At 36.0% G+C, this 12,828-nt stretch overlaps 1 protein-coding gene across 8 annotated transcripts in view; it reads left to right on the top strand.

The window, feature by feature from the left end:
• The first annotated feature begins 147 nt into the window (after nucleotides 1-147).
• Nucleotides 148-12,828, top strand: part of KIAA0586 (KIAA0586 ortholog) — a 119,406-nt gene continuing 106,725 nt past the window's right edge. For 4 of the 8 annotated variants that reach the window (XM_028101417.2, XM_028101403.2, XM_028101408.2 and 1 more), the window contains exons 1-6: nucleotides 715-998; nucleotides 1,895-1,965; nucleotides 3,718-3,787; nucleotides 5,098-5,167; nucleotides 10,200-10,374; nucleotides 11,564-11,785. In XM_028101417.2, coding sequence (XP_027957218.2) covers nucleotides 800-998; nucleotides 1,895-1,965; nucleotides 3,718-3,787; nucleotides 5,098-5,167; nucleotides 10,200-10,374; nucleotides 11,564-11,785 — 807 coding nt within the window. In that variant the 5' untranslated portion in view covers nucleotides 715-799. The other 4 variants (XM_028101428.2, XM_028101426.2, XM_028101434.2 and 1 more) reach the window with 4 other exon arrangements.

The following is a 12,828-nucleotide window of genomic DNA, read 5'->3' as shown; positions in this document are numbered from 1 at the left end:
TTTAAACCTTTTACCTTGGGAGTTTGTTTCTACCCGGAGAGGAATGGAAGAACACCAGAGGGCGTTCAGCTTTTTGGTTGGATGTTTTGGATGATTTTCTTGGCGCGCATGCGTGTTGTGTCTCTAGGGCCGACTTAAAGAGAAGTGAGTTGACTCGCGGGCAACTGAAGCTTTGTCAGTTTATACCTCTGACTGCTGGGTTGTCGAGTGTTCGGGAGACGCAGAGGGGTGATTTAGGTGTCCGATGGTTGCATTTGGAGGGGTGTGTAAGACTCTTTGGCTGAAGAAAGCTATTAAGCTTCTTATATGGATGTTTAAAAAAAAAGCATTTCAGTTTTACGTGCTTGACTCCTGCTTCTCAACAGATCTTAACCCCGCCTTCACATCTGTTTGGTTGTGCACTGCCAGCTCTTGGCTTGGGGATTGCTCTGTGTTGTTAAGGTTATTATCGCTCATGCAGCCATTTTCTTGTCATCACCAGTCTCAGATTCATTGGCGTGTGCATTAATGGACTGAGTGGGATTAATGGGTAAATATGATCTAGTTGTCTCTAACCCTGGATTAAATACGAAATTGAAATTTCTAGCTTTGTGGATAGTCTGTTTAGGCATTGTTTTATTTAAAGGTTGATGACTATGTTTTAAAATCACTTGAAATTCACATTTTCTTTATCATACTCCTCCCTCGTTCCTTCTCTCCCCCAAATCCCCAAAGCGGTGAAAATTTTGTTCTGAAGTTTTATGGACCCAGAAGAAATTCTTCTATTCAGAACTGTGGGACTAGTTTTGTTACCAATAATATGAAAGGCTCTGAGTTTAGCCTGGAAAAGAAAAAAACGGTTAAAATACCAGCGAGGAGACTTCGTGAGGTAGTTTCTCCAAACCAGGGAGATAATTTGGCTTTGCTGAAAGATGAGTTGCCCTGTGTTTCTCCAGCGTTGTCTGCAAATAAACGTCTTCCTGTTAGAACCGAGGCTAGCTTGAATGGAACGTTACGTGGTATGTGACTCGAATAGCTTTCACTTTTGTAAATCTTTAGTCTTTATTTTCATTTTGTTTTTTGCGTTTCAAAATTTAGAGGATTTTTAATGTTTAAATTCTCAAACATAAGATACGTCTAGTTTGTATAGATGTTTGAAAGCTGACCCCTTTCCTGGGAAAATGGCTAGCACAGTCAGTCAAATTGAATCATATCCAATAGGTGGAATGAATGAAACACCTCTACTGTGCTTTTTCTTTGTGTGGTTTTTGCACATTGTTCTTGTTCACATCTATGGTGGATGCACTTAATTAGTATGATGTATTTATTGTTCATCAATAGGGCTTTCTACTAAATGCTCTACCTTCTGTTTGGATAGTGTTACTTGGTTTGGCATAGTAGAAAAGCATAACTTCTGCCTTTCAATGGCTTCCATGTTCCAATTCACTTACCCTGTCTTTCCAGTGAAAATGAAAAAAACATGAGCTTTGCCCATTTCATTGATGATCATAAGAATCAAATTAATGAATATATGTGCAAAAACAAAAAAATGCATATATAATGCCGCTTTGGGGGGTGCAGCACAATAAAGGCCTGCTTTTATATCATGTACATATTTTATTCCTGGCAAATGATTCTACCCATAGTATGTCCAAATCCAACATTGTAATAATATATTTTAAAGCATTTATCTCACTTGATTGTCAGTACTGATCCTTATTTTCCAAAATATCAGCTGTAAAACCTTAATCAGGATATATTTTAATTACAGTTAAAGTTTTTTGCATGAAAAGTGGCTTCCAATTTAGGTTTTGCATTAATATGGAGTTTATAGTTCTTGAGTCATGCCTGTATCGTTTCCAAAAATACAGTTCTGGTTTTAAAATCACTAAAACTGATTCCTTTGTTTTGTTAGGTTCATCAGACTTGACTTCCGCTAGAAATTATCAGCAGCCTCCATTAGAAAATTCTACTGGGTCAGAATGTGTAAGCAAAATAATTCTTTATTATGTTCATGTTAAACTTTTCAGTATTGTTGAGTAATGTGTTCTTAAATTATGTTTGATGAGCAACAGGCCTTGTTTTTGCTTAAATTTCCCTTACCAAGAGAAATGTTTTACAAAGAATTGTGACTTGAATAATATTTGAGACATTAAACAAAAAGTCTTCCATAGAATAAAAAATACTCATTACTAAGATGTTGAACACTGAGAGAAATATTGGAACTGAAAAGAAGCTCTGCTGTTATCTAAGGAAATGGTGTTCTAGACCAGAGACTTAACATATTGTTAGGTAAAGGTAAAGAAACAGTAACAACATCATTTTAAAAAAGTGAGGTGTGATTATATGTCATTCAAACGATTATAAGGTCTTTTGTGTGTTTTTTTTTTGAGGGGTCTTTAAGAAATAATAACATGAAATTCTCATCTTGACCTTTATAATGCTGAAAATATTTCATGATAAATGCATTTCGTTCATGCAATCTAATTAGATTTCGACCACTGATCATAATGTTGACTATAGATTTAACAAGTCTTTAAAGAAGAGAGTTTCATAATATAATATCTTGAAAATTAAAGCTGGTGAACTAAGAAAGAAATTAAAACTGTTTACTTACCAACTTTGCAAACAATTCACAATAAAAATGTATAAATATGTGCCATACTTGGTCCCTCCGTAAATGCTTAGCCTTGGGTTGGTGTTTTTTGAGTATACCTTATTTAATGATTAATGGTATTTGAATTCCATTATCTAAATAATTTCCCAGATGGATATGCTATTATATAAATTGCCTCTGGAAAGACTATCAGTATACATTCTTCAGCAAGATCATGAGTGGAATTAGTGATATTATTTTCTTCTAGTTTTACCAATACGGGACATTAGAATTAGATAAAAAACAAAAAACAAAAAAACTTTGCCATTTTGATAGGTAAAGAAAGCATCTCGTTTTATTTTGTGTTTATTATTACTGAGGGGGAAGTTTTTTCCATGTATTATTGCCGTCTTTATTCTTTTATGAATTATAGGTTTATATGCTGTACTTTTTCTTACTCATTTGTAGGAGGTCTTTGTGTGAACGTCCCAAATGCATTCTGTTGTATTGTTAGTCTCATTGACTGTTTTTAGGAAGTTAACACTTGTTTGTCAGGGGTTAGCCTGATCGCCTTCCTTTTATGATTTTCTCTTTACCCTGTGTCTAAGGAAGGTGAAGTGCAATGTTGAATGAACCCAGTACTTAAAATGTCATGGTGTCTTAGCACTGAATAGAATCTCAGAAATGAAGTCTAGGGTTACACATGTGAGCAGAAAGCTGTTTGCCTGTAAAGAAGCCTTCTGAGACTGCATTTTGAGTTCAGGGATAAAGAACACTGTGATTAATTTGTGAAGTTGTGCCATGTGTTGGCCATCCTTAAGCACTCCATTTGAATCGACATGAATCAGATTTTCACATTAAACTGTAGCAACTGAATTGTTACATGACTTGCTCTGCTAGAAGTGGCAAATTGAGATCTGAGTCTAAATTTCAGGGCCACATTGCTTGCTTGTTCATTTACTCACTCATTCAACAAATCCTTGAGTACCTTCAAGGTACCTAAGCATTGTGGTGGTTCTGGGAATTGAGGATATAAAAGCACACAATCCTGCCTTCTGTCACATAGCTAGTAAATGATACTTGGTAAGTAATAAAGCATAAAGGTTTTTTAGCCTTTCATATTTTCCTTTCATATCACAAAGGATTTTTCTAAAGATGTTGCAGTACAAGGATTGCCTTTGGAGAAACTAGAAGAGAGCAACAAACAAAAAGGTAAAAGGGTAGATTTTTTTTTTTTTTTTTTTTTTACTGTGGTAAAATATACATAACAAAATTTACCACTTTAAGTGTATAGTTCTGTGGCGTTAGGTACATTCACATTATGCAGTTATCACCACCATCCATTTCCAGACCTTTTTCATCTTCCCCAGTCGAAAATCTGTACTCATTAAATACTAACTCTCCATTTCCCCCCAAGTCTAGTTTTATGATTGACTTATTTCACTTAGGATATCTTTGTGGTTCATGTGGTTTTATGTGTCAGGATTTTCTTTGTAAGGATAGGATTTTAGATTTTTACATTTTAAGACATTCACTGATTTTTTTTAAAGATATTAATTAAAAAGACTTATCATTTTTCCTTATTATTTTGATTATTTCATTTTAATTAGTTTTTCCTTCCAAATTAAGCTATTAATGGAATCTTTAAAATCCAGAAAAAGGTTTCTAATCATAAAGGTAATTTTAGGGGCGCCTGGGTGCCTCAGTCGTTAAGCGTCTGCCTTTGGCTCAGGTCATGATCCCAGGGTCCTGGGATCGAGCCCCGCATCGGGCTCCCTGCTCCGCGGGAAGCCTGCTTCTCCCTCTCCCACTCCCCCTGCTTGTGTTCCCTCTCTCGCTGTGTCTCTCTCTGTCAAATAAATAAATAAAATCTTAAAAAAAAAATTAAAAAAATAAAGGTAATTTTATTATTACTAACCTGTTCCATAAGTTTCATGTTAAGTATTTATAAAAAAAATTTATAGACTCTGAATTCACGTTCTGAGTAGTCTTTGGTAAGATAATAGATTAAAAAGTTGCTTTGAGGAAATTTATTTAGTGACTTTTTTCTATGTAGCTTTATTTTTATCTAAGCAGTTTTCTCTTTTGAGTTTGAGCAGAATGTCTCCAATTCATCCCCAGGTGTTTTTGATACATTTTTTCCCCTATTGTCTAGGGTTATGACTATTATTATTCAGTCATTTAATTTGATCCTTGCACTTTTTTTTTTAAGAGAGGGAAGAGGGGAAAGGGCAGAGGGAAAGGCAGAGCGAGAAACTCAAGCAGGCGCTATGCCCGGTGCAGAGCCTGTCAGGGGGCTTGATCTCACAACTGAGATCATGACCTGAGCCGAAATCAAGAGTCGGACGCTTAACTCATTGAGCCACCCAGGTGTCCCAGTTCCTTGCATTTTCTTAAACTGAGAAATCTTACTGCTGAATTCCTAAACATTCTCTTAGTTTAAAAAGTTGTTTTGGGATACCTTACTAAAATTTAACAAATTTTTAGGAATCTGAAGTATGTTTTGTGTTTTAATTTTGCAGCAAATGACATCTTTATTTCTCGGTACACCATGGGACAGAAGGATGCTCTCCGAGCAGTTTTAAAGCAAAAGTAAGTTTCATTTACAGAAAATAGGTGAGCCATTTCTTATGTTTTTATATGGTTCTCTAAAATTAGCTTCACTTACATTTTGGACATAGGAAAAACATTCTTTTTGATGTGTGAAATATATACAAAGCATTTTTCATAGTGTTGGATATGTATAAAATACTCAATAGCTGTGAACAATTATTATAGAAGAGGTACTGTTCTCAGGACTTTATATGCATTAACTCATTTAATACTCAAAAATAATCCAATGAAGTAGATTCTATCACATCCCAATTTTACAGAATCCCCATTTTATAGATGAGGAAACTGAGGCACACAGAGATTGATTTTCTCAAGGTCATTTAGCAAGTATTCACTGGGCTGGGATTCAGACCTAGGCAGTCTGCCTTTAGAATTTTGCTCTCTTAATCGCTTCACTATGCTACTTGTAGCAATGGTCAAGTAGTTCCAAATACATAATACTTATTATTTACTTTCTAAGGACATTTAGATTTTTCCTGGTCAAGATTTAAGAAGGGACAAGGTTAGCATCTGGATGGAGTGAAAGGACACCATGGCTACTACTCCATCTAAATGGTCCCTCCCAAGTTTATCTTAAATACCAATGAAATACAAAACCAACTCTAACAACAGCACCATGCTAAGCATGTATCTCCACTACTCTGGAGGCAGTTTTTATTATTTTTATCATTAGCAGAGATGGGATGAGATACATATTCTTAGGCTAAATTTATTCTACTCCTGACCTAGAACAGTCTGGAAGACCCCTTAGAAAATAAGTAAAATTTTTACTTAAACTTGAACTCTCATTTTATTCAAAAAGGAAATTTTTATATTACTTCAAAACGGAAAATCATTTTTTAAATAATACAATTAAAATAATTACAACTATTAAAATAAAAAAATTGTTATTTTTCCACCTACAGCTATCTGTGGCAAACATATTACACTCTGGGAAACATTAGACTAACAAAAATAAATAGTCTCTCTAAACCACAAGAGTGTGGTCGGAGCCAGCCAGAGTTTAAGAGCTGGTTGTTTGGCTTCATCATACTTTCCTTTTTACCTTTGTTCAGCCTACAATTCCCAATATTGTGATATGATAGGAGAGGAATTTGGGTGGTATATTGTATTCTGGGGTTTATAAATATATAAGAGAAAGCAAAAGTAAGGGCATGAGGAGTGGTGCAGTCTCTCAGATTCTACAGTTGAACCCAAAATTGCAGATTACATCTGATTCATTTGGACCGAAAGCAAGTACCACTTCCATGCAGCTGACCTGCAGTAGGGACCTTACCAATTTGCCTTCAAGTCAGAACTCTCCGAATGGAAATCTCTGAGACCTCTCAGAACTCTCAGATCAGGGAGGGAGAAGTGGTTCATAAACAAATGGACAGTGAGAGGTAACTGTGAACACTACCCCTCTTAGACAGTAGATCTCTCCCCATTTCAGGATGAATGAACAGAATTAAAAACAAACAAACTAGGAAGGGTCTTGAGAAGGGGATCGCAATGCGGAGAATAATTGAATCAGAAACATAAAAACGACTCTCATGTTGGGTTAAAAGACAGTCTCTGTCTCAAGAGATAGATTTTGCTGTAGTCAGTGTCACTTGAATTTATTGGTTTTGGAGAATGGTAGATGGAATTTGGCAAAGTGGTTCTAAAATTTACCTGGAAGGACATACAGTTGAGAATATATATATATATATACATAATGTTAAGAATACATACATATAGAATACACATAGTTGAGAATAGCTAATTTCAGGGGAACAACTGGAATGATGGAGAATTTGTCCTATTTGATATAATATGCTCTAAAGCTATACTAATAAAAAGTAATAGACCAGAGTCTGAGTAATGAAGAGTCTGGCCAGAGTGTCTAAAACAGGGTAGAATGTTCTTACATGTGGATGGAGAGGATGCAAGGGGCTAGGTTATAAACTACTTTAAAGGAGAGAAAGGGCAAATCATCTTAAAATGTTAAAGTATGATATATATTTCTTAAAAGGCTCATTCAGAGAGCAATATGAAAAAATGAATTGGAAGAGGACTGGACTGTAGTCCAGGAAACCAACTGGCGGCAAATTTGGGGGTGATCACTTTGAGAGGGATTCAGTTTGGTCCTCAGTACATTAGAGGGTGGTGGAATGAGGGTGGGAATCATGCTGGTTTGGAGAGGAGCAGACAGATTTGGAAGCTAGAGATAGAATTGACAGGAATTGACGATTTGATCTGAGAGTGAAGAAGGAGCTAAGGATGAATCTCAGATTTTTGGCTTGTATAAATCCATGGTCAGTCGTAGTATTCACTGAGAAAGGAAAATCCTTGGGAAAGAATTCTTGGGGGAATATATTTCATTTTGGACATATGCAGGGGTTTGAGGTATCTGTAAGAAATCCAGTTAAACAATGTCCAGTAGGAAATTGAATATAAAGGTCAAATTCACAAAAAGTCTAACCTAGGAATCTAGATGTTAGAAGTAGTATATAAATGGTAGTCTGAACTCTGAGAACAGTTGAAGTGACTCAGGGAGAGTGAAAAGAAAGATGGCATAGAGTCAGACACTAAGAAAACCAAACCTTTAAGAGCTATGCAGAAATGCAAGCGAGCTAAATGCTACTTGGTTTATCCAGAGACATAGGAGTGTGTGGTGTTAATAAAGCCAAGGGGAATGAAGTTCTAAGTTTGATAGGTTGCTCAGAGGTAAAGAAAGGTAAGGACTGTAAAGTGTCCATTGAATTAAGCAAAAATTATTACTGGCCTTGGTGAGGGCAGTTTCTTCATAATATTGGTCTAAATGCCAGATTCAGAGGATTTAGGAATAAGAAACAATTTAAAAAAAAATAGAAGAAATAATTTTTCTGAATGAGAAAGTTGTGTGTTTCCCAGTTCTTTACACTTAGAAGCTGTTTACATTTGTTACATTGAGCATTTAATTTGATAATTAGAAAAAAAATAAAATTTAAAAGCCTATTAAGAAGCTGATGTCTAGTCTTACAATGTTACTTCTCTTGTAGGTCAACTTAATGTATTCATGTAGAATGATCGATCTTAAAGGGTAATGCACATTCAGACTTCAGACAGGTATACTAAAAGATAGGAATATCTGAATTATATTTTAACACACCACTTAATCAGTTAGATATATAATGAGTGCCTACTGTGCTTAGTTCTTTCTTTGTTGCGGTTTGGCATAAAAGAAATCCCCCTCCCCTACCCCCCAACCCAGGTTGCTTAGAGCTTAGTTGGGAAGAGAATATGGACATATATGCAGGAATGAGCGATTAGAACTGTGATAGGAAGCAACATTGCATTTAATATATTATGAGACTGTTCTGCACAGACATTTAAACCATGGGGTGACTGCTTACTAAACCTCAGGTGGATAGTAGAGGCAGTAAAACCGAAGGAGTTATTGAAGGGAGAGATCAACTGGAAGTGTTTAAGGATAGGTTTATTGAAAAAGGTAAGGTTCATGTTGGATCTTAAAGAAGGAGAAGGATATATAGTAAGTTGAGTGGAAGAAGGTTGAGAGAACAGTGAGAAAAAGCCTGGAGTCGGATGTGGGAAGGGTGTGGTGTAGCCAGTGAGGAGCAATGTGACTCCTGAGAGGCTGTGTGAAGTATCAGGTGCATATAGGAAACTAGGGCAGGGACAGAGGATGGTGTGTGTGGACGGTCAAACAAGAAATTAGCCTATTCAGTTGTCTCTAAGGAACAATTTTAGATTTTTGAGTGGTGGAGAAATGTGTTTGAGAAGTTTCTGAATGAGTAAAATCTGCAAGAATGAAATAGTTGGCAAGAGATGGTGAAGTTTTTCTTGTTTTTTGTTGTTGTTGTTGTTGTTTGGTTGGTTGGTTGGTTTGGTTTTGTTTGTTTTTTACCAGAGGCAGAAGCATCAAAGGCACTATTCTGAGAGAGCTCGGTGTTGTGGGACGATCTCTAGGAATCTTAAGTCAACTGTGCCTTACTGGCTCAGTGATTTTGGTCAAGTAAATCCTATTACTTCTGTGGACCTCAGTTTCTTCATCTGTCACATTAGGAAGTTAGGATAGGTGGCCTATTGGGTTTCCCTTGCCTCTGTAGTTCTGTGACACCATTCCTGCAATTGTGATGAAATAATTGACAAAACTTGGTGACTCAGTTAAGTGTGAGAAGGTAAGTGGAGAATGGAAAAGTCAAGAAAACTTCAAAATTTTGAGACAGAGAAAAATGATGCTCCTAGTAGAATGAGGAAATAACAAAGAGAAGTAAGTTTAAGAGCTTCTCTGGGTCTGCTTTAGAAATCAGAAGAGAAATCCAGCAGCTAGAGATAGAGGGCATTCCTTCTGCTTTTACTTAGACTTACCTAGGAACTCTGCAGTTTTGTCTGGTTCCTTTCATTGTTTTTGTTGTTGGTGATGATTTGTTTTGTTTTGTTTTGTTTTATTTTTTTTTAGGGGAAATATGTAACAAAATTGAGTCTTTTTTTTTCTTTTTTCTTAGTATTCATTTAATTAAATCCCTCATTGTAAATATGTATTTGCTCTCATTTTTAATCCAGGCTGCTTCAACCTGTGTTTATGCCCTGTTTTAACAAACTCTGTGACATTTATTAAACCTAAATGAGCTAGAATTTTAAAAAGCATTTTTTTTTTAGCAGTTTTAACAGTTTCTCTTAGGTTGTCTTCCTTTGGAAGTAAAACTTGGTACTTGTACTCTTAGAGCCTTTTCTGCATGTTTTGCATTTGTACTTCTTGATTATATGTTATTGTAATTGTACCCCTGTCTTTTTCATATGTGCAAGTCTTCTTTTCTGAAATACCACAACCTTCCAGGAATTATCTTCTTATTTCTTTAGTCTATAGTGACCTTTCATAGATTTCATTTACCAAATGACTGATTAGATCCTGATATGGAAAACCAAGTGATTTAATTTTTTAAAAAATCAAGAAAACCCACTGTCAGCAGATTATCACTGCAGGTGCTTCTTGAAATGGCTCAGTGTGGCTTTACTGAATATATTTGTATTCCTTTTTTATTTACAGAGCTCAAAACATGCCTGTTTTTAAGGAAGTAAAGGTACAGCTTTTAGAAGATGTAGGCCCAGAAAAGGACGCTGCTACTCAGGAGGCGAGAATTTCACCCAGTGGAGTTGATTCAGCTACAACTGTGGCCGCAGCGACCGCAGCTGCCATCGCTACGGCAGCCCCGCTGATAAAAGTATAATTTTCTCCCCAGATATTCGCAGCTTCTTTGTCAAATGTAAAAATACTTATTAGGAACTGAGTCTATAAATGGTTGTATCCAACTGTAGACTAGGGTCATTCTAGTCGCTCTCAATTTGAAAGAGTTTTCCTGTTCATGCTCATATATTACCTCTCAGGAATTGAGACGTAGCCCCTCCTTGCTGGGAAAATGCTAGAGAACCTGGGACTGCTTGGTTTCAGCCCTGAAAATATTGCATCCAGGAAACCCTGAGTCCTGGGCAGGGTCATCTTTATTTTAGAATTAGAAAGGAACTCAGAGATTATCTGTGCCACCCTCTTCAGTTTGCAAATGGAAAACTGAGAAACAGAGTCAGAGTAGACACAGGTCCCAGAGCTAATAGGTAGCCAAGCTAAGACTGGGACTCCAGGCTGCCGACCTAATTCAGTCTGAGATTAGTGGAGTATCAAAAGCTAATTTTTTTGTTATTATTTTTTTAAATTTTTTATTGTTATGTTAATCACCATACTTTATATCATTAGTTTTTGATGTAGTGTTCCATGATTCATTGTGTGTGCATAACACCCAGTGCTCCACGCAGCACGTGCCCTCTTTAATACCCATCACCAGGCTAACCCATCCCCCCACCCCCTCCCCTCTAGAACCCTCAGTTTGTATTTCAGAGTCCATTGTCTCTTATGGTTCGTCTCCCCCTCCGATTTTCCCCCCTTCATTTTTCCCTTCCTGCTATCTTCTTCCTCTTTTTTTTTTTTAACATATAATGTATTATTTGTTTCAGAGGTACAGATCTGTAATTCAACAGTCTTACACAATTCACAGCGCTCACCATAGCACATACCCTCCCCAATGTCTATCACCCAGCCACGCCATCCCTCCCACCCCCCACCACTCCAGCAACCCTCAGTTTGTTTCCTGTTATTTACTTCTTTTTAATTACCATTTAAGTATTTCATTTCTGGCATTATAACAATTCTTTGTTGCAAATGTGTTATTAATGAGAGAAAAAAATCTATTAGGGCTAACTATCTTCTGCTTTTTATTTCTGTGATTCTAAAAAGTATAAAATCATCAGAGATTTGGAGAGTAAAAATCTAATTTGATCATTTTTATTATCAGTCACTTTAAACAACCTTTGTAGTAATTGAGCATATTTTTGATGTCTTCTGGTATTTTATTGTTTTAGGTGCAGAGTGATTTGGAAGCAAAAGTGAATTCTGTTACAGAATTACTCAATAAGTTACAGGAGGCTGATAAACAGTTACAACGTGTTACAGAGCAGCAAACAAGCATTCAGAATAAACATGAGAAACTACATTGTCATGATCATGAAAAGCAAATGAATGTGTTTATGGAGCAGCACATTAGGCATCTTGAAAAATTACAACAGCAACAAATAGATTTTCAGGTATCTATAATAAAGCCAGCACATCCCATGGTCTTTTATCACTTGGATCCTTAAGCTAATGTTCATTGATAATTGCAATTGCTCATTACATTGTAACAGTTTTCATTCTTAAATAATGATTTTTGAGTTCATTATTCTTCCTCTCCATGTGGAGACCTCTCTCTGTACATTCTAGTTCAAATATCACTAGTTCTATAAGACATTCCCATGTAGTTGGTTTTTCCTTCTTTTGTGGTATTTCTGTTCATACCATTTTGAAAGGGCTAATACTGCATTGCAGTGACTTGTTACGGTTGTTAGCTTGAGAATGTGCATCACAATCACATGAAGAGCCTTATAAAAATACATATGCTTGTACCTCTCAGAGATTCAGACAGCAGGTCTGAGATGGGACCTGGGAATAAAAAGCTCTAATGATTCTGATGAGATAAGAACCATTTGGTATACATAGTGCTTCTGTGTTTAATTAATTAAAAGCATTAACATCTTTAATTGCCTTTTGAATATGAGGCACTGGGCTATTATAAAAAGAAGAGTTATCTTCAGAAGGAACTGGTAGGTATAGTTTATTTATTTTGGCATTTCCAAGTCCTGGGATAGTAGCCAGTGCTCAGATACTCAGTATACTTTTTTTTTTTTTTTTTTTTGAATGAGTGAATGACCAGCATTATAAATGCATTGGTTTTAATTTACTTTTATTTTTTCCTAATTAATGTGCAGCTTTAAAACTTTAAAAAATTAAAATATAACATTCAGAAGAATACACAAAAATAAGTTTATTATAGCTCAGTATGTTATCACAGAGTGAACACGAATATACTGTAATTCTCAAAACTTCTTAATAGAGCTTGGCTTGAGCTTTCCTTGTGGTTGAAGATAGTATTTTTATTGGAATGATATGGCCATACAAAGTAAGGTTTTAGTAAGTACTCCATGCACAACTGAAATTGCGTGTGCAGCATGGTATCTTGTGAGGAGCTAGGAGTGAGTCTGTCAGAGTGCTGGTCCCAGTCTAACTGCCCTTTTCTGAGCCTTGATTTCTT

This window comes from Eumetopias jubatus, unplaced genomic scaffold, assembly GCF_037043125.1.
Source record: "Eumetopias jubatus isolate StellerSeaLion01/CBP00866 unplaced genomic scaffold, mEumJub1_p1.0 scaffold_7, whole genome shotgun sequence".
Lineage (NCBI taxonomy): Eukaryota > Metazoa > Chordata > Mammalia > Carnivora > Otariidae > Eumetopias > Eumetopias jubatus.
Note: the sequence above shows the minus strand (reverse complement) of the source record. Positions and strands in the feature narration are given on the sequence as shown.